At 32.7% G+C, this 23,041-nt stretch overlaps 2 protein-coding genes across 2 annotated transcripts; one reads left to right on the top strand and one right to left on the bottom strand.

The window, feature by feature from the left end:
- Positions 1-2,899: 2,899 nt before the first annotated feature.
- APC2 (anaphase-promoting complex/cyclosome 2) lies at positions 2,900-9,268 on the bottom strand. Its single transcript, XM_079069690.1, has 16 exons — positions 8,759-9,268; positions 8,329-8,418; positions 7,903-8,113; positions 7,233-7,504; positions 6,763-6,834; positions 6,422-6,663; positions 5,927-6,343; positions 5,187-5,388; positions 4,982-5,096; positions 4,812-4,894; positions 4,088-4,207; positions 3,911-3,999; positions 3,737-3,818; positions 3,475-3,654; positions 3,254-3,322; positions 2,900-3,150 (listed from the first exon to the last, which is right to left on the bottom strand). The coding sequence occupies exons 1-16, from the start codon at positions 8,996-8,998 to the stop codon at positions 3,031-3,033; spliced, it is 2,604 nt and encodes an 867-aa protein (XP_078925816.1). The 5' UTR covers positions 8,999-9,268; the 3' UTR covers positions 2,900-3,030.
- Positions 9,269-13,876: 4,608 nt separating this feature from the next.
- On the top strand, positions 13,877-15,500 carry UCP3 (Mitochondrial substrate carrier family protein). Its single transcript, XM_079063316.1, is given in 3 exon segments — positions 13,877-14,309; positions 14,856-15,125; positions 15,127-15,500. Coding segments are annotated over 3 exon segments (906 nt in total). The 5' UTR covers positions 13,877-13,934; the 3' UTR covers positions 15,388-15,500.
- Positions 15,501-23,041: the final 7,541 nt, after the last annotated feature.

Raw genomic sequence — 23,041 nt, 5'->3', positions numbered from 1 at the left:
GAGGCACAAAGTTGAAGAACAAAATGATTGGTCGTGGTCTCTCATGGTATTTTTTGGGGTAGTATGCATGAAAGGAGTCCATCTTTCTCATGTCTCCTAACTTATTTGTCATATCCTATATCAGTTTTTTTTCTCCTCTCATTTCCATCCTATCTCACAACACATGAAAACTTATCTTCTCACCCTTTACAACCCATTCGATTTTTTTTGTTTTTTAATTTAAACTTTTACGAATTTAAAACTAAAAAACAAAATTAAAATTAAATTAAACATAACATTTAATTTAAAAACATACTAAAAAAAGATAAATTAAATCATGAAACGATAATTAAAATAAACTAATTATCCAAATGTTTGCTTATCCGGAACCTTTTGGATCTCTGTGGATCATAGTTATCGAATGTGTGGCCGTGCTTGAACTTGCATTAGTCTGAACAAATACTTGTGTGCAGTTCGAGGTAATGCATAGAAAAGATGAAGACGAGTAGGTTTATTGATGGATGAAGATGAATAATAAGATTCCCTTCCCTTACATATTTTCTGGCATTTGGATTTTTTTTTTTTTTTGAAAGAGCTTAATGGAATTAGAAAAAGTGGAATGAAATTGGAGAATGTTGTAAAGAAATTGGAGTAGGTTGGTGGTGGTTATTTGTTGTTTATATAGTTGATTTTTTTTTCAATAACCAGTCGTTGAAAGAGAGGGACATTATATATATATATATATATATATATATATATATATATATATATATATATATATATATATATATATATCCTCTCTAATAAATCAAAATCTTTTTGCCACATGTCCTCTTCTCCTTCATTTGGACACATGTCACTTTTTCTAGAATTTTTGAATTTTTTTATTTTCCACTTGTCATTTTATTGTATTTTTCATTTTATTAAATTAAAATTTCACATTTAATATGTAAGGTAATATATATGTAAAGTATTTATTAGAAAGAGTTTATATATAGGGAAAAGGGAATATATATTACAGCCCCACCTAAGTTTAGGTACTAAACCTCTTGAAAATACATTGTTTTACTATATAAAGATTACGGTTAATGGATTCACGATTAATACTTCAAGATATAAATTCAAGATCGACACAATATGGTTTAGGGTTTAGGGTTTAGGTTTAGGTTTAGGGTTTAGGGTTTAGGGTTTAGGGTTTAGGTTTAGGTTTAGGGTTTAGGGTTTAGGGTTTAGGGTTTATGGGTTTAGGGTTTAGGGTTTAGTAATGTTCACTTGGGTGAAGTAATAAACGATAATGGAGGAAAGAAAACATAGATGGTAAAACGATAATGAAATAAAGAAATGTTATGGAGGATGATATATGTACTAAGTGAAACCAAACCGGGTATATTTAGCAAGTTAAAATGATATATTTTAGAGGTTTAGTACCTAAGCTTAGGTGGGGCTGTAATGTATATTCTCTATCCCCTTATATATATAATGTATTCAATGTAATAAAGCCTCATTAATTTTAATAATTTAAATTTTTTCTTATTTTTCTTATAAATTCAAACTTATTAAATTGTTAAAATTTTATATTTAATTTTTTTAAAATAAACTCATGTAATACATGGGTCCCACACCTAGTATGTATATATATATATATATATATATATATATATATATATATATATATATATATATAGAGAGAGAGAGAGAGAATATAACTCATGGACAAACACCTCAGTGGTACCATGGACGGCACAGAGCTATTGCACAAATGGTACCGCCCCCGCCACGCCACAAATATGATTCCGTCCATCCTAATGGAGTTTTAAAATAATAATAATAAACCAAATCCTTTTTACTATTTTATAATTTAACCAAAAATAATAAAAATGAATACGCCTGCCATCCTAGAACTTCGTCTTCCCTACTTGAAACAACACTTGTCAAAACCTAACCAAAATGAAATCAATCAAGTCAGGTTTACAATCGAAATCGAAAAGACTCTAATTTATTAAAAAGATCACATAACCACACATACTATTACTGTAATTTACTCTTTATAAAAAAATAAACTAAATACAAAATTTCATACTTAATTCAAATATGGATTTGTGGTTTTCAAATAGCAACAGGTTGGTGACAACTTTGAAAACGCTTCAAATGTGGACTTGTGGTTTCATAAAGTTGCAACTCTGGTCCTTTACTTTCTTTAAAAAACTCAACACACCCTCACCCTTTACTCTCTCCTCTTCGCCCCTTGTGAACAATGTTGCTACCTTTCCGGCGACATAACCCACCGGAGATGACAATTCAACCCTATAGTCTCGAAAGTGTATATGATTATATCAGAGTTTGATTTGTTATGAGGTCAAAGGAACACATCTTTAAGTTTACAGTTGAAGGTTTTAAAAAATGCATCTTCAGCCTTCTTCTCCAGCAAGGCATGTTGGCAAAGGTCTCTATGGTTTGCCTGAGGGATGATTAAGGATGTATAGGTTTGGTTTTCATTTTGATTATATCATTGAAAAATATTATTAGGGATGAAGTTTCTATGTTTTTGTGTTTGCATTTGATTCTAAAGGTTTGAAAAACATTGTATATAAATTTTTAGATTTGTTTTTAGTGGTGTTGGAGTGGCAGTCGGTGGTGAGGTGAAATACTAACCCTAACATAATCACAATTGGTTTTAGTGTTTAGAAATTATCTTTCAGAAATGGTCCTTGTGGGGCATATTGGTCATTTTTATAAACCTAACACCCACAATTAGAAAGAATACTAGAAAGGGATCATCCCTGTTATTTTTAAACCACAGGGGCAGTTATGAAACATTTCAGAAAGTTAACCCATGTTGCGACTCTTAGGAAACCATAGGGATCCATTTTAGCAATTTTGTCTAAACTAAAATTAATAAATTCAAAACTGAAGGACCAACTTGTACATGTGAAACTTTAAATTAAAACACCACATTTGGTGTTATAAACACAATCATTTCATAAAAATCAAAGTTAAATTTCTAATTTTACATCCCACAAAGGCCAAACAAGATACAAACAAATATATATATTACTTCTTTAAAAAATATGTATCGTCTCTAATTTCCAACTTCTCTTCTGCAACTAGCCACGACAAAAAGCATTGTAGCTGTTGAAGTGACTTGTCATAAGTAGGATCAGAACAAAACATCTGCAACAATAACTTCTTGTTATATACTATTAAAAAAAAATCAATCATTTTCTCAGAATTAAAATAAGTCAAAAATAAGAATAATAAATAAATAAATAATTACCTTGAGACTGTTATGAATTCGATCCAAGGCCATGCTACCAAAATTTTTAAGCATCCCAGTGATGAATTTCTGAAGTTAAAATTATAAGTTTCTATCAAAAGTATCCAAACTTTCACAAAATGATAGTTTTAAATATTCACCAAATGTCTTAAATACCCTTTGATAATGATGCAAAAAAAAAGGCTTATAATTCTCAAACTTGGAATTTATAGGAAATGTACCTCATAGACAGTCATTTCTTTGCGTAATTGATCCTCAACAGAGGCTACTGATCTTTCGGAATCGTCATCAGCTACCAACTCTTCGTTACTAATGACAGTTTTACCCCCGTCAGAAATGCTATCCACCAATGTATATAAGTGGTCGTTAGGGTCAGTACTGGAAGATTCTGAAACAATACCCTACACCAGTAAAAAAAGTGTTAAGTGATTAGAATTTAGAAATAAATCTTTATACTGTTAAAAAAATAACAAGTGAACAAACCTTGCTTATCCAAAAATTTATCCTTCTTTGAAGAATGTCAACAGGCACTCCAATAGCATCCGCAAGATTCTTACAACTCCAACTGAAAATACAAAATCCAAGAATTTTTTTTTTTTTTTTTTTTTATAATTTATATTAAAAAGGGTGTCACAGGACACAGATTCATGTTTTTACCTTGTTTGATCCTGAAATTTCATAACGATTGAAGCATGTACAGGAGTGACTGTGAACTGCAGTGTTCTATCTTCAAATTCCAATTCTAACTGAAACACAAATGAAATGTTTTTTATTACAAAATTTACTGTATTATTTTTAAAAAATTACTGTAGTAAAAATGTTAATGTGACTGACCTTTACTGTACCAAGGTTTTTCTTCCATAGTAATTTGCGAGGAGTTTTAATTTCATGAAATCTTTTTGCATAGTCATTTAAAAGCTTGTCCATAGGCTCAGGTAAGTTCACATCCTCATCCTGCAGTTCCATTTCAAATTAATATTTTTTATTTATTTAGAATATCATTTGTAAAAATCAGAATAGGCAAATATAAGAGTAAATTACAATGCTTTCTGATTTTCCCTTTTCTAGGTTTGATATTGATTTTGGTCACTGGGACTTTCTGTTTTTGGTCCTAATTTCAATGTTTTACAGTAAATTACAATAATGGTATGGTCCATGTACTTTGTAATATTTACTGTGTTTATTACAAAACTGAAACTGTTTTTTAATTTTGGTCCTTATTTCAAGGTTTTGTCCCTGGGACTTTCTGATTTTGGTCCTTATTTCCAGGATTCATTTCAATTATGGACTAAACACTGTAAAATTCAGAAATCATAGGGACCATTTTTGTAAATTACTCCAGGTTAGTTCAAGGTTCCAGGAACCAAAATCAACATGAAACCATAGAAAAAGGACCAAAAGTGAAAAAGATTTCAATTTTGGACTACACGGTAAAAATCAGAAAGTGCAGGGACCACATTTGTAACTTTGCTATAAAACTAAATTGATGACCACATGTTAGGAATAAAGAAAAAAGGACAATGCATAGTTAATTCCAGAAATGATTTACAAGATATACCTGGATAGGTGGCCAGAAATTTGAAGATATGATGGTGGCATTAATTATATCAAACGGAGTCTCATGCTCCCGGGATTCAGCACCTAAAACTCAATTCCAAAATAACTGTTACAAAATTATAAAAAATATATTGCTATTACAAAACTAGGTGTTAGTTTGCTAAATTCTACCTGTTTTAGATAACTGATTTATTGTGGCTTTTACATTTGTGTTTATTCTTTTCGAACCAATCAGATCATTGAGCATGATCTCACATTTCTGCATGCTATTTTCACCAAAATGTATCTGGATATAATAAAATGACAACTCAAATTTCAATAATAAGATCCAAATCACGAAAATGAAATTCATAGTATAAATTTGCAATTCACACACCTTGAGAAGCTCCAATGTGCGTATCTCAGTGTCAATGTCATAATCAGTTTTGTTTAGTAGCTTTTCAGCCAACATGACACGGTATTCGTTAACCAATTGATCCTTTGAACCAATTATACCAACAATCATCCCAAGTACATCTACTTTCCTTCTGTATCGGCTTCCCTTTTGGGGGTCCGCCTCTACAGGGTCAGGTTCCCAGCTGAAAAATGTAGCAAATAAAAAATTATCATCTGTAACATGATAACATCCCAGACACACGTACCAAGATATTGTCTGCTTTGGACAACCAGGCATAAGGACTTCCCAGGGGGTCACCCATCCTGGTACTGCTCTCGCCTGAGCACGCTTAACTACAGAGTTCTGATGGAATCTACTGTCCTCACGGCTTTAAAACGCATATTTGAAGAAGAGGTATCCACACCTTTATAAGGAATGTTTTATTTTCATTTCCCCTTTAGCAGATGTGAGACTGGTTTCACCAGTCTCACATCAATTAGAAAGGAATGTTTATTAAGCATTTCTTATAAGGGTGTGGATAACCTCTCCTTGTAATATGTGCTTTAAAGCCGTGAGGACAGCAGATCCCATCAGAACTTTGCAGTTAAGCGTGCTAAGGCGAGAGCAGTACTAGGATGGGTGACCCCCTGGGAAGTCCTCGTGCCTGGTTGCCCAAAGCAGACAATATCTTGATACGTGCGCCTGGAATGTTATTATTTTCTTCTATTGCATACGCATACCGTTGTACATCGATCCATGCTTGTTTGTCATCAGTATTAATGTCATCATCAAGACCAGTATTTTCTTGATTTTCTTCATCTCTATTTATTTCTTCAAGGAGACTATCTCCATTATTTCCAGGTCCATTATTATTTCCACCCGTGCCATCTGTAAGCATGGTGACAATACATTTAATGGTGTCTTTCCTTCCTCTTAAATATTCCCTAATTGGTTCACCAACTGCTTCTAGAAAAACGCCTGCGGGGTCTATTGTTCTAAGGGCTTTTATAGTTGAAACATATTGATGCAATATATCATTTGTTGAAGCGCCAGCTGTCAGTAATCGGTATCGTAGTGCAGAGATAAATGAATCGACTAGTTTTGAGTGTTGGCCGGTGTATTCAAGACATTGTTTTAAGTCCTCAATGGCAGGAGCACTGTAGATTTAAATATTGTGTGAAAAAACTGAAAATTGATGTTTCTATAAAGGTAGTGAAGGTTTAAAGATTATTAACCTGTCAGGATAATCCACAATGATCTCAAAAAGTTTAGCAATTCTCAAATCTTGCAATGTTTCATATGCAAAATACTCCAATCTCAATTGCCATCTAATGATTCCTTCAGATGGTTTACCATTTCCTGGATAGCATGATGATGGGTTTGATGCAAGAGGTGATTTTGTGCTAGAAGGACTGAGATAAATTTTGGAATCACCAAGATAATCAAGAAGTGCATGCAAAAACTGTAGAGGAACAGCCTGCAGAAAGTAGCTTCCTTTGTTAGAATTCATACATTTGTAACATTAAAAAAAATTGATGATTTTTTATCCTGTGAAAATGACATGAAAAAAATCTACCTGTATCCACCCCTTAATAGACTCCAAAACAGTACTCCTGTAATCATCGCCAGCTAGATCATAAACTTTAGCCTGCCATAATGCAAAAAAAAAAAAATGTAACAAAATACACACAGATATTTGTTTCTATTATACAACATTGTACTTTCATTTTTTTTCTTATTAAGACATTGTACTTTGAAAAATATACCTAAAAAAACATTATACTTTATAACATCTTACTTTCATTTCTTTCAATTAAAGCTTTGTACTTTGAACTTTTCTTTTTAATACTTTAAATAATCTAATTAATTGTAGCAGTGGAAAACTGGAAATTGCATTGTACTTGGTTGATATTGCTATAATTGATAGATTTTTAGAGAAAGGTATGAAAGTAGGATGCTATAATAAACAAATACACAAAAGTATGTCACTATTTCTTGGTATTAACCCTATATATAATACAAAAGAAATAGCATATGAAAGTGCACCTTCAAAAGCAAGAATATTGCAGAAGCATAAGCATCTTCAGTCATAGATGTAAATCCAAGATTTCTGAGATTATGAACAACCATTCCAATGTTCCTCACCAACTTATCCTCCAATTTTTTCTTCTGGTCAAAGCTTCCATCAATATCCATTTTTCCATATCGATTATTTTCCATGTCATTTTTATTTTGTGATTCATTATTTTCTTCATAATCTCCAGCCATAATTGTGCTCAATTCCTCTAATCTTCCTTTGAAGTACCAGTGAAGTACCTCTACAAGATTGTTAATAACCAAAAGTTTAGCTTTTTAATTTATTTATGTGTAGTATAAGGAACAATTTATTCTGAATATTGTTTAATCATGTATTCAAATCAAGGGTAAGTTTGTATAAGAAAAACACACATTATAGGTAGATAATAGTAATACTCAACTTAAATGATAGAAAATATTAGTAATGATTAATCAATAGTAGCTCTAAAGCTGATCATTTTGCATTCTAACAGTAATAATTCAGTTTCATTCTGATAATACTAACTCTAATCATTGATCTTGCCAAAAAAAAGCACTAAATGGTAGTTGAAGGCTAACATTTGAGTTCACAAATTTAAGGGAAAAATAAAGTCAAAAATAGCGAGCAGATTGCATAATTAAAGTCTCAAGAAACATATACCAGGAAATTGGCGAGGCAGAGTGGTCATAAGAACAGAAGAAACAATTAGTTGATATTTAGAAAATAAGACATTTTCCACATCTGAAGGGTAATCTTGGCATATTTGTAAAGAATTGACCAACATCAATAAACACTTTTCTTGATACTGTTTTTCAAGTGATATTTCTTCCAAAGCTTTACACAGTAGTAGTTCCACCACATCCTCTTGCATCTGTTTGGGGATTCGCCAAATTCAGAATCAGATTAAAAGAAGTAATTTATACAACAATATATATATATATATATATATATATATATATATATATTTGTTGTATAAATTACTTCTTTTAATATATATATATATATATATATATATATATATATATATATATATATATATATATATAGAGAGAGAGAGAGAGAGAGAGAGAGAGATTGCCAACATACATCTTTGTCATTTGTTTCAAGGTCTATGCCATTACTATGAGCATCAAAATTCTTCCAAAACTTGGGTGCACTATGTTTCTCTAAAGTTTCCTGCTCATTTCAAACAATGCTACTGATTCAGATTAAAAAGTAGAATGCAAGATACATCTCAGTAAAACAATGAATATACACATGGAAATGATGTGGGAGCTGAAAGTGCTGAAAACAATTAATCAGAAAGGGTACATACTAAAAGGGTCAGAATTGCAATCACACTACAATAGCTCTATGACTTGTATTATAGTAATTTTGTTCTGGTTACAATGTGATTCCTTCTGTATAAATCGCACCACGTCGTAGGTGAGGTGTTACCACGAAGAACTCAAATGTACTAAAATGGGGTAATAAGTTCGAATCAAATAACAACGACCTCCAAAAAAACAAAATATACCTGGAGAGATAGAAGGAAATGTTCTTCGACTAAATCCCGTAGGCCGTACTTGCATAGACTAGAAACGTGGGATTGGAACTTCGAGTAATATGACGATAAGTCAGTATCATCACCTTTGACGATCGTCTCTGTTATCATACAGAAGCTGTTCCAGCTTTCCAAAATCTCGGAGATTGAAGCTTCGGAGAGAGAATCCAGAACTCCCAAATTACAAACCGATGATAAGGCGTCTGCTGTCATTTTGCTGCGGTTTCGTTAAGCGTAGATCGATTCAACAGATAATTAAACCCTAATTCCAAAACTCAACCAAGACAAAGAAACAGAGGTGCAAAACTGAGTTCCAAGGACCCTAATTGGAAATGTTAGATGAAAGAATATAGGTTATCACAGTGATTTTGCCGCCATTTTGCTATTCAAACAGTGGTTTTGTATGCAGTGACGGTGCGAGATGTCAGTAGTATATGAGTGTTGACTAGGCCGCCAAACGTCGTAGACCGTCGTCGCTCGCCCGGTCGGATCCGGTTAGGAGTTATTTTGTAAAAGCAAGTTAATTTTAGGGAATATGACAGATTAAGGTAATTAACTTTTCGGTTTGTTCACATTTAGGTAACTATCTTTTTTTTACACGTCTAGGTAACAAACTTGGTGGAAGTGTTAACATATAACCATTATGACATGCTGTAGCAGGTTATATCATAGATGTGAACACTTTTAACAAGTACGTTACCTAAATGTGTACAAAAAAAAATAGTTACCCAGATATGAACAAAACGAAAAGTAAGAGTAAATTACACGAGTGGTCCCTGTGGTTTGGGGGAATTTGTGTTTTTGGTCCCTAACTTATTTTTTTTAACTCGGATGGTCCCTACTGTTTATTTTTGTTGTGTGTTTGGTCTCTGTCTTACCTAAAAAGACTATTGGGCCCTTATTAGTTTATTTTTTTAATTAATTTTCTTATTTATGTATTTATTCTTTATATATTTAAAAAAAAATAATAGACACCACATTTCTGTATCTACTCACCATCCCACCTCTCATCCTTCTCAACTTCTATTTATTTTTCATCTTTAGTGATATCGACATCTTCATCATCCCTTCTTTTTTCGGTACTTCAAGTCCGTCGAATCAACACCACAACCCACTAAAGATGAACAGACATTGGGTTATGGTGTTGGTTCGCCAGAGTAGAATGACCAAAAAAAGAAGGATGGTGAAGACGTCGATGTCACTAAAGATTGAAAAGAAATAGAAGTTGAGGAGGATGAGAGATGGGATGGTGACTGATGAGACCCAAATTAAATTTCTCAAATGTGGTTTCAGGTTTACGGTGAGGATATACATATATGTGGGGTCTATTAATTTTTTTAAATATATAAAAAAATAAATACATAAATAAGAAAATTAATTAAAAAATAAACTAATAAGGGCACAATAGTCTTTTTAGGTAAGACAGGGACCAAACGCGCAACAAAAATAAACAGTAGGGACCATCCTAGTTAAAAAAAATAAGTTAGGGACCAAAAACACAAATTCCCCCAAACCACAGGGACCATTCGTGTAATTTACTCTTACTTTTCGTTTCGTTCATATTTGGGTAACTATTTTTTTTATACACATTTAGGTAACGAACTTGTTAAAAGTGTTTACATCTAGGATGTAACATGCTACAGCAGGTCATAATGGTTATATGTGAACACTTCTAACAAGTTTGTTATCTAGATGTGTACAAAAAAAAGATAGTTACCTAGATGTGAACAAACCGAAAAGTTAATTACCTTAATAAGTCATATTCCCTTAATTTTAAAGAAAATGGCATAGTATAGAGAAATTGAGCACTTTATAATAACTTTATTTTGTAAAAAAATAACCATAAATTTTTTATTTTTGTAAAATTAACTATATATATTAAAGCGCATGGAGGAAAACAACAGTATTCTTTTCTATTTCTGACTTTTGCCACATCTTTTCTACATTTTAGGACTTTTGCCACATCTTTTCTACATTTTAGTGTTGAAACTTCTCATCTTCATAGTTTGACCATTTTATTTTACTTCTTTATAATTTTGCCATTAAAATTTCAACAAACTTTTTATTTTTATAATTTTGCCACTTTATTTTTACTTCTTTATATTTTTGCCACTAAACTTTCACTTTTACTTTTTTACAACCATTTTTCTTTATTCTTTATCATTTTCGTCTACCGTATTCTTCTATCCTTTATTTTTTTTTATTCTTTGGAATTTCCGTCAAACATATTCTTCTACCTTTCATTTTTTTCTAAAAAGAATGACCCGTGCAAAGCACGGGCCTTTTCCTAGTTATCATTATGTCCGGAATGACCTATTCCGAACCCGTATTTCATAATCGGTAAATGGGGATAAGATCCAACCCGGTAATGTGGTCCCCTATAAATAACATTTCGAATCTATTTCGGACTTCATTTCAAACTCATTTATTTCGGACACCAATCCAACTCTAGCAAAAATTTAGTAACACTACCAAGTTCCAAACAACACAAATACATATGCTTCAAAAAATCTAGAGAAAAAAAAAAGGCGAACTTGATACTAGGTTAACTAGAGAACTTGTGGCACATATTCTTTCTTTTAGACATTCCCATAAACTCATATGATGCATGTTCTTTCAACCCATCACTTGGATTAAGACATCAACTCTTGGTTGTATGATTTGCGTTTTTGATCTTACATTTTTCAAATGGAGGGGTGGTGAAGCAGGGAGGTGGTGCAAAGACAACAACAACATAGCAGTGGCCGATTCTATGGGTTTAGAGAGAAATAGCTTTTGTAATGGTCTAATGGATTCATGGAGTTTCCTTCTGATTTAAATCAATTAATCTTTATCCTTTTTGGCTTGAAATGGGATTTTGAAAAAAAAAATAGGAAAATCAAAGCCTCAAATTTGTAGAAGAGAATAAAAAGGGTATGGTTCGGTTTGAATTTTCAATTTGATTAAATGGAGAGTACGAAAATGGCCGTAATTTTGGAGAGGCTTTGAATTTTCAAATTGGTTTTATGGAGAGAATTAAAATGGACCGTCGGTCGATCAGAAAAGTTCAAAGACCTTTTGCAATTATTTTCTTTTTAGTTATCAGTTACAAATCCGTATTAAAGACCATTAATTACAGATTTTGTAATTAGTTATGCTCTTTAGTTTTCGCCATCTACAAGTCTGGGCCTATAAATAGAGTCATCTGGTCTCTGACACACCAGATGAACCAATCATTTCTTCCTCTCTATCGATTCTACTTCTGTTTTTTCTTCTTGTTGCAACCAAGGTATTTTCGGCTAAGTAAAGGTTCGGGTAATCTTCAATAATCACTTACTGTTGTTATATCCTGGGAAACAAACATCTACACCAAGAGAATTTGTTTTAAGGACACTATGTTAAACACAAAACCACAACAATACGTCTACAATTTTCTTCACTCGTATATTTTCCTAACAAACAACACTAATATTATCAAAATAAATAGAGTAGCAGAAATAGGCAAATATTAAAGCTCGCGTAGTAAGTTGCGAAGCTAGCTAGTCTCAACAGAGGCATTTTCCACACCCCGATACTCAATTTTGGGACTCGGCTGAGATATAGTACATTGTCTCTTAGATGACCATGAGAGTAGGTTTTGACCAATAAATACATAATAACATGATGTAGATCATCTAGTAATTGTGCTGGGGGGGCCAATCAGTGTCAAAATAAGTAACAAGACCATAAGAGGGTGTAACATATAGTTATAGACAATGCTCAAGAGTACCATGAATGTATATGAGAATGTGATTGAGAGCCGTGAAGTGGGGTTCTCTGGGATCGTGCATGAATAAACACATTTGTCGAACAACATATGTGATGTCCGGTCATGGAAAACTCTAAATAATAAGGAATCAGATATGTTGTTGATGAAACCAAACCGTGTGATAAACTATACAAACATGTGATACCAAGCCCTAGGTGCATGCTTAAGGCCATAGAAAGACATTCGAAGCAAGCATACATGATCATGAGCTCAAGAGTTGCGGAAACCTGGAGATTGATGCATGTATATGGTCTCCTGAAGATGGTCGTAAAGAAACACATTATAAAATAAACTAATGAACAAGCCAATGATGAGAAATAGTCAAACTGAAATAGCCCTAATGGTAGGCCGTTTAACAAACGGGCTGAAGGTCTCATCACAATCAATATCGAGTATCCAACTGCGACCGTTAGCTACAAGACGCGCCTTGTATCGCGCTAATGAGACATATGGATTATATTTCTTTTTAGAAATCCAAATACAACATCCTACCATCATCTACTCTAAAAAAATGATACACCCTATCACAAACTTTCCCATAAAAAATCTTCATATTCTCATATTCGTGTGTTTGGTTGTTTTTGTTACCCCCATAACAATCACAAACTACAACTTCGATTAATCCCATGCATGGTTATCCTTTTGATCATAAAGGGTATCGTTGCCTTAATCTTCATACAAAACAAATCATTATCTCCCAACATGTTGTCTTTGACGAATCCGTATTTCCTTTTGGTTCCATGACACATATACCTTTACCAACTATGATTTTCTTACTCCCGATGACACCCAAAACATTTTTAATAATTCGTCTCATCCTTCCCGACATCTCGACACACCTTCAAACTCGGTGTCCCACACCACAACCGAAAACTCATCTTCTTCTTGCCCTTCCTCCACTCATGTGAAGAACACAACTTGCAATAGATAGTCCAATTTATTATTTAGTATATCCTGTATAGCATTGTTACCCATATTATTGCTATGTTGTGTGTTTGTATATGTAGCCCAATTTATTATTTAGTATAGTCCATTTAGATAGTCCATGTACATGTAAACGACCCACTTTTTATCTTATATGTAAACTGGAATGTAATTGCTGGATGTCATGCGAAAAATCAAATTATAACATGGTAATTGTTCCCTTCATTGGTTCCCGATCCAAAACGGTTTGACCGGTCGATTCGAAAGGATTTTTAAAACATTAGTAAAAATATCAAAATAATCATTTAATTTTTCGTTTTTTTCAATAAAAAATATAATATTTCAACTTAATAATCCCTACAACAAAGCCCTTGGACCGAGTTAGCTATTATAACAGGCTAACAGCGTAGGGGATTAATCTGAGCCTCTGCAATTTTGATGGCTCAGCAACAAAGCCAGCCGAGATCCAACGCCGTCAACAAGATTGCACTGGCGTCGCTATCTGCAATGGTGGCGGAAACCACCACCTTCCCCATCGATATAACCAAGACGAGGCTTCAATTACACGGCATATCCATCTCAACGACTCGCCGAGTCTCAGCATTTCAGGTCGCCGCCGACATCGTTCGCAATGAAGGCGTAACAGGACTGTACAAAGGCTTATCACCTGCGCTTATTAGACACATTTTCTATACACCGATTCGAACCGTTGGTTATGAACAATTGCGTCACGCTTTCCTCACTGATGATAATCAGTCTCTTTCTCTACCAAGTAAGGCACTCATCGGAGGATTTTCCGGCGTTATTGCTCAGGTAATAGATCTCGAAACCCTATAATTTTACTTTTAGTCAGTTGATTATAGGGCTAAATGCAAGAGATAGTTTATTAGCTGCTACTATCATTTCTGATTGTAGGGTTTTTTCTTCAAAAGAACATCCCAGACAATAATCTGAAACAAAAATGTGATTTTTCTTGTTAATATCTGTTTTTATTCATATATGGCATCATCGCTTTTCTTCAATCTTTTTTGCCTCTTCGATTCTTAAGCTATACTTGCCAGTGCAAATAAACTACAGATAATAAACAAAAAAAGCAACAATTCACATAACACTTCAAATGTGTTGAGAGTATTAAGGATCAGAATCTGAAGAGGTGAAATCTGGAGTTACCCAAGTGGAACTATTTTTTTAGGGTTTCATCAGGTTCAGAAGAAACAGCCATTTTAAGGCACCTAATAAGATCATAACAATCCCTTTTCATTTTCCTTCATACTCTAGAATACTCTTCATTTGAAATATACAAAGACAAGTGTCTTCAATTTGATTTTTACACTCCTGTTCTTCACCATAATAGTGCAGGTAGTAGCTAGCCCAGCTGACCTGGTCAAAGTCAGAATGCAAGCAGATGGTCAAAAAGTCAACCGCAGATACACAACCCCACTCAACGCCTTACACAAAATCATAAACACCGAAGGCTTTTTCGGACTATGGAGAGGCGTATTCCCCAATATCCAAAGAGCATTTTTAGTAAACATGGGAGAATTAGCATGTTATGATCACGCAAAAACATTCATAATTCACAATAAAATTGCTAATGACAACATTTACGCCCATACTTTAGCCTCCATGATTGTCTGGCCTTACAGCCACCACCATAAGTTGCCCTGCAGATGTTGTGAAAACTAGAATGATGAATCAAGGGATTAGCAAAGAAGGTAAGTTTAAGTATAGGAATTCTTATGATTGTGTTGTGAAGACTGTTAGATTTGAAGGGATTAGAGCTTTGTGGAAAGGGTTTTTTCCTACTTGGGCTAGGTTAGGGCCTTGGCAATTTGTGTTTTGGGTGTCTTATGAGAAATTTAGGTTGATTGTTGGGCTTCCTTCTTTTTAATAAAGGGAGAATTAGTAATTTGTAAGTTTTGTAATTTTTTAATGATAGCATATGTATTTGTTTTAATAAATTATAATGTATGAACATTGTGTTGTGTTGCTTTCAAAATGGCACATGTTGCTTTGATAAACAATGAATTGGACAATTTGATAATTTGGATCGGGCTTTATGATTCAAAATTTTGGATTGGTTTTCGTTACAGAATTGAGAACTGAATATTCCAAAAAATACGAAGAATTTGTTATTTATCTAATTATAGTTTATTTTATATTAGAATATATACATTTATTCCTTTTTTAGATTTGTTTAATTGTATTGGGAAATTTTAGCCCAAGTAGAAAACATTTAATACAAATATTTCGTTCTGAGAATCCTTTTATATGTATAAAATAAATTATGATTTTATTTTCTAACAAGTGTTTGGTAAGAAGACTTAACCAAAAAAGACAATGAGATTAGGGTGATCTTAAATGAATCCCTGTCCCACACACATATGTCCCCTCAAAGAGACTCATTTAACACCAACCTAGAATTACCAAGGTTGCCTTTAAGGCCATCTATACCAAAATAATGTCAATAGACTTTAAAGTTTAAACTATCACATCAACTTTCATAATAGCATCTATCATGACAAATGACAAATGACAATGTCAACACTCTTTTAAAGTGGTATCAACGTCCACATCAATAATAATTATTATACTTTTAGCAAATATTTTAATTAGTTATAGTTAATTATAATATAATGAGATACTAACATGAATATAACTATTCATAATTAAATATAATTACATTTGAAAACAAAATCGACAATCAAATTACTAAAAATGGATATGTAGTATGACGAGTTGATGACTTGAGAGTGTTATATTTTATACATGTGTACATATTTAGTCACTAAATATACACAATTTACTATTGAACTCTCCCCGATTGTTCAAAAACTATGATAATGACCGAGTATTATAGTTTATGTCTCGTTACATTGTTTATGTGAAAAAAAGATTAAATGTTAACTACTTAAAAATTATATGGATAAGGTTAACCACTTGGACGGATAATGTACTATTTATTGTGTATATTTTTAGTCACTAAACTATTTTTTGTACATGATTTACCAATAAAATCTCTCAATTATTTAAAAAAAAAAAAACTACTATTATGACCAAATAATGTAGAAACATGTTGATTTGACATTTTTGTGATTGAAATCGATTTAATATATAATGTCAAACTTATATTTAGTGTGTAAGCCGAATAATATAGATACATGTTGATTGGACATCTATGTGGTTGAAATGCATATAATATATAATAAACTTATATTTAGTGTATAAGTCATGTAACCTAAATCTCTTGTGCAAATGAGATACCATTAATTTCTAGGTTATGGATAAACTTATATATAGGTAAATGGTTTTATAAACGAGATATTGTTTATTTGTAGGTTATGGATCAACGCATACTTAAAAAAACATTTTTTTTATTTGGAATCTTCAAAAACAAATATCAAAGGTTAAAGAGGAAAGTCTAATTCGAGAAAATAAACAAAAATAGAATGTGAAACCACTTACCGTAGAGTTAGGGCACACCCTAAACCTTTTTCTGAGGTTATCTGCAATCCAACATGTTAAGATTGGAGAGGGTAAGCGACATGGAATTTCGATCTACTCGTTCCTTCTTCCTGTTTGAGTTGTTGAATGTAAAAGAAGATGACATTGTTGTAACCTTGTTCACTCAAATTTGGGGTACAAAAGATGCAGGTTAGATGGCTTAAACTCGAAATATAAGTCCATAATTATGTATTAGATCCATCTCAAACATGTAAATTTCAAATCAACAATTACTTAAAATGTGTTGTCATAATTGTAGTTTTTGAACAACTGAAGTGAGTTTAATGATAAATCATTTACAAAAATAATTTAGTGACTTAATATGTACACGTGGCATAATACATTACCCCTCACAAGTCATTAACACCATCCAAGTAATATCCATACAATTAATATTTAATCTATTTTTCCCAAATAAGCAACGTAACCAACATAACGTACAAGTATAAGCGTACAACAATTGGTCATAATGGTAGTTTTTGATAACTGTAATGGTAAATCGAGTACAAAAAATAGTTTAGTGACTAAAGTATGAATACGACAAAATACATTACCATTTTAAGTCAATAACCCTAGCATCTAGCAACAAAGAAACTTTTAATTACAAACAATCTTGACATGCTTTTAAATGAAAATTGTTCTAATATTATTTATATTTTCTATTAGTTAATTGTAATTGGATCGAAGTATGTTGTGCTTATGTCTTTATATTTTTATTAAGCTGTATGTCTATATTTATATCATTGTATTTAGAGTAATTTATTTTATAATGTAAAATTTGGTAAAAGATATGAATAAAATATAAGCTAAATGTTTTTTGAATGGATAAATATATTTAGATTATAATAATTTAATATAATAATTTATTTGATCTATTAAATATAATATTAAAATAAAAATATATAAATGTTTTATAATATTAGGATTATCGACAAGTTGGCAATTAAAAGCATTAAAGGAACTGCATGTAGGACCACACCCAGCTTAATAAAAACATAAAGACATAAATTATCCCTGTATACTATCTTCCCAATTGTCGATACCCATAAGTTCAATTCCCATTTGTCTATATGCAAAGGAGTAAAAAAAAATCCAAAAGTAATTGTCCATGTTCACTACATCCGTCCCCATATTACATGAGTTAGTGAAATAAAAAACGTTTCCTCTACAGAAACATCCTACTTAAATATGAATCCCTAACTGGCATATGTAGCAAACATATAGTCCTTTGTAAACTACCCTACAACAAAGAAAACGAGTTTTTCATATTTGGGGAAAGGGTCACATTCTCATGCTAACAATGTATTTACCTCCTACTTTCGATGCGTCCAAGGCGACTTGGACCTCACGACGTATACTACACCATGTTATGCAAGCAATCAAACAAATTCGACTTCTTTTCCCCATCACTATTGAACAAATTCAATTTCTTTTCCTTATCACCATTGATGTCAAAGCTCAGGATTGTTATTTAGCTCAGATGGATGTGATTACATTTATCTCCGTATTATCTTCCAAATATTATAGTGTTAGTCGCCTACTCTTGAGAAACACCACATCCGAATCATTTGCATCTAGATATCATGTAACTCAACAAATGTACTTGAACACTTCACCATCCACTACTAGAAAACAGTCCTTTAATGACACGCAAACAATGACACAAACTGATTTACGATATGCATTTTTTGTGTGTCCTAAAATATTGCAAGGATCTGAATTTTTAAGATCTGAATTTTTCAGAGATCTGAATTTCTAAGAGGGTCTGAACTTTTAAGATCTGAATTTTTAACATGCTGTTTGGTTGAAACCTCTTAATTGTTGTGCTGAATTATAAAAATGACAATTTTACTCTTCTGTATTACTTTTTGTTGAATTCAATGTTTTTGTTTATAAAATAACAAACGAAATTCTTGAATAATTATAAAAAATATATACAAACACCATACAAAATACAAAGTAAACATAAATCAAATTTAGACACAAATCTATCCAATTATAGCAATCAAAATTGCTTTGTTTTGGATGACATTGCTATAACGAAATAGATTTTTCAAAATACAATGTTCTAATATGAAGCAGTGAAACTATGATTTTATAGTAATGAAATCAATAAAAGCATATTGCTCTAAACACCCTCTTAAACAAGCTTACAAAAACAACATGAACTATATGCTTATATAGAACACATTACATGTATACAACCATGTTTCTGTGTGTTCCAAATGAGTGATATCCCCATCACCTTCAAATATACACCAGAAGCAAAAATGTTAACGAAGATTCACAATAGGTTTAACTCTACATCAGTTTGATTTCTCTTCTTCAACTCCACCATTATCATTTGAAGTCATTGTAGTATAGTCCTTATATCTTTTCAACTGTTGATTGCTCTTGGAAGTGGATTATCTTCCTTTAATAACAAGAGCAATGATGGTAACGATGAATAAACATGGATAACTAGCTTCTAACTTCAAATCTAGGAGAACTAATAAAGTTTATGAGAAAAAACTGATCAAACTACAAACGAACACAAATCTACCTGTAATAATTAATAGAGCTAACTTCAAATCTTCAATACATCAACATCAAACGAAAAGCAAAAAGATCAATACCGGAAAAGCATCACAGTAACTTCAAATCTGCAAACGAACATTACTTGATGTACAAATAGGTTTCACAAATAAACCCTAGAAATCGATTTCAGAAATTGGTTTCAGAAATTAACCCTATAATCGATTTTTAGATACACAAATAGGTTTCAGAGAGGTAATCGTTTCAGAGAGCCATTACCTGATGTATGTCGATGAGTTTGAGGTGGATGGAGGGCGGCGCAGGCGACAACTCTGGCGGAGGTGGAGGCGGTGACTGGTCGGTGGCTAGAGCAATGGCGGAGGGTAGCAGGTTGTCGGAGATGGTTAGGAGGGAGAAAGAGGTCGTCTCGTGAAATAGAATAGAGAAGAAGGAATACGTTTTTGGGCAAAATCGGAAACACGCGTGACTTATTCTTTTCAGATACAACCTCAAGTCTGAGAAATTAAGAGGCTTTTTTTAATTTAAGAGACAAAAAATAAGAGGCTACCAAACACTTGATATCTTAATTTTTAAGAGATTACCTCTTAAATTTTCAATTAAGAGGTAAACAAATAACCCCTTAGTCGCCTACTCTTGAGAAACACCACATCTGAATCATTAGCATCTAGATATCATGTAACTCAACAAATGTACTTGAACACTTCACCATCCACTACTAGAAAACAAGCCTTTAGTGACACGCGAACAATGACACGCACTGATTTACGATATGCATTTTTTGCGTGTCCTAAAATATTGTCAGTTTTCCAAAATTTGAAGGATAGAGGACACACATTTATGCGTGACCTAAAATTAATGTCCAAAAAAAATTACAAACATGGAGGGCGCTTATGTTAAATGTGTGTCCTCTACAAATGTCGTTTTATAATTTTTTACTTAAACACGTGTTTTTAAAGGGGGAAAATGAAATCTTCTAAAATTCTAAAATTTTGAAGTACCCACTTCTGCATTCTCTCCTCTAGATCTCCCTTCATTCTCTCCCTCCCTTCTCTCTGCAAACCCTAAGCCATCGCCACATCCCTTCTCTCTAGCACATGCTAGGGTTTTATTTTCTTCTAAGCTTCCGTTTCTCTCGTTTTCTCTCAACCCAGTACGCGCGAGGGTTTTTGGTGGTGATCAACCGGTGGTGAAACGATTCAAGCCTTTCTCCCTCTCAAACAATCGCTTCTCATCAGATTGCCCTACCACAATTCAACGCCAAAAAAGGAAGCGACTCTCCGCTTTCTTATAAAGTTATTTCCTTTAACAATCATCGCATGGAACTTGGAATCTTCCTCTGATTCTACACCTCAAGTAAGGAATATTGATTTCTCGGTGCATAGCATTCTTCGGTCGCTGTATTTCTTCGAAGATCTATACGGTGAGTTATTTCCCCGACCCTCTGTAGTTTTAATGATTTTTTCCTGATCTTGATTGATGTTTGTGTTGTTTCTTCCATGAATGGAACCAATTTTTCATAAATTCACCATCATGTTTAGTTTTTCCGAATTCGTAACAAGTAATGAACCATTTTCTATTGATTTTTTTGCTCCTGAAACCCTAAAAGGTATGGTTTTGTTGGATTGATGTTTATAGTACTTTAGTGTTTTACCTACTCATTTAATTTATTGATTGATCTGTGGGATTGTGATTTGTCGTTGCAATTGGTGGATGTATGATGTAAGAAAGCTTAGCTACTTCGATTTGGTTGTACCATGAAAGTTTCATGAAGAGTTTCTATGGTATTTTGTTTAGCTTTCTTCTTGCTTTTTGTTTGAAGTTTGATAATTAATTGGTGGGCTTACAGGTAATTGAGCATTTTTATTGAGAGAGATGCCTGCTGGGTTTGGGCAAGTGCCAAACAGGTCACCCCAATGCCTATCTTGTTCAAACCCTAACAATTCCAATAATGGCGATCCAGGAAACTTTGAATGCAAGGTTAATGATGGACTTAAACTTTTGTATGTTAGTGAATTTATTTGTCACTAAATCTTTTAAATGATTTAGAAACAGAGTGCATGCATATGATGGAGCTAGAAGTAGTTAACTTGGCTAAAGCCAATAACAGTTCAACTTTCAACACTAAGGTATGACACACTTCACTCTTGTTTCAATTTTTGTGTCATTGTGCTTTATTTTTATTTACTTTACTTTCGGTTGTATGACAGGAAGGATAATTAGCCTCTTGGAAAAATGTAAGTGCTTCTCTGCAGTTATGCATGGGAATGCTTCAGGGCTTACAGGTCTAATATTTGTTGATTAAATGTCTGTTTTAGTCGAGGTAATTTTTCTTGTAACACCTAAAATTTCTTCACTTTTCCATCATTGCTTATAACAACTTTGATTATTTTCTTTGAACTGAATAAAATTTTTTGTTTTGTGATGAATTATGTTTACTTCTATTTCTTCCTATTACAACATTGTACTTTGGCTTACTTTTTTTTTATGATACAGATTGCTATCTCTGCATTGAACATGGGTGGTGCTTGGGACAATGCTAAGAAATATATCGAGGTATGGCAATTTAGGCATTTATAGCATCCTATATTTGTTGTTTACTATTAAAATATAATGTCTTAATTTGCTTAATGTTATGTTGGGGTTTCTGACCATGCAAAGTCTCTTGGACCAAAAGGGTCTGATGCACACAAGGCGGCTGTGATTGAAGACATTGTTGGGGATCCTTTAAAGGACACATCAAGACCATCACTAAACATCCTCATCAAGCTCATGGCTGTTGAGTCTCTTGTGCTTGCTCCATTCTTTGCCACCCATGGAGGCCTTCTGTTCAAGTTCTTCGAGTAAGGATACGAATTATAATCCCCCCATTCTTATCTTATAATATGAACACTTTAGATGAAATACAAAGGATAACAATTAAAGACCTTGCAGACTTGGGACTCATCAAAGTCCAACTGGTTAAATGCAAGAAATGGTAATGTACTTTCATTTCATTTTCATTTTTCACTGCTATAGTTTGGTGGATTTTTTAAAATTACTAGGCCCTAATATGAAAGAAAATTTAAAAAGTAGACTGTTATAGTTTTTGGTATATTTTCAAAGTACAATGCCCTAATAAGAAAAAAGTTGAAATTACAAAGTTGTAATAGAAAGAAATGAATGTAGGATGTTATAATAAACAAATAAATAGTAGTAATTTTTGGCTACCAGTCTTTCTATTAGCCTGTTAGATGCATCAAGGAAATAGGTACTCCATGACTTTATTTGTTTTTTATATTCTGCATGCTCTAGACAGAGGGTTAATATGGTGATTTTCTGTCTCCACTAATCTTCATTTTTGTGGTATAATGCATAGGGTAGAAAATCAACTTCCTAACCTTATTGTTTGATATATTACATGATAAAGATAAAGATGCATTATTGAAAGACTATATGCATAATCACACAAGAAGCTTTCAGATCTTGTGTAACGTCGCAAAAATTTTTGTTTTTATAATAATTAAACC

The sequence above is a fragment of the Lactuca virosa genome, chromosome 8 (assembly GCF_052849685.1).
Source record: "Lactuca virosa cultivar CGN04683 chromosome 8, Lactuca_virosa_CGN04683_v6, whole genome shotgun sequence".
In the NCBI taxonomy this organism is placed as follows: domain Eukaryota; kingdom Viridiplantae; phylum Streptophyta; class Magnoliopsida; order Asterales; family Asteraceae; genus Lactuca; species Lactuca virosa.
This window is presented reverse-complemented; position numbering and strand designations above follow the sequence as displayed.

Excerpts from the sequence above, each read along its gene's own strand:
- APC2 (XM_079069690.1), bottom strand. The coding sequence starts at position 8,998 with ATGACAGCAGACGCCTTATCATCGGTTTGTAATTTGGGAGTTCTGGAT. Across the intron at positions 6,835-7,232 it reads CAATATTCTTGCTTTTGAAG|GCTAAAGTTTATGATCTAGC; the intron begins GTGCACTTTCAT and ends GCATTATGGCAG. Across the intron at positions 5,389-5,926 it reads GCATGGATCGATGTACAACG|CTGGGAACCTGACCCTGTAG; the intron begins GTATGCGTATGC and ends TACATTTTTCAG.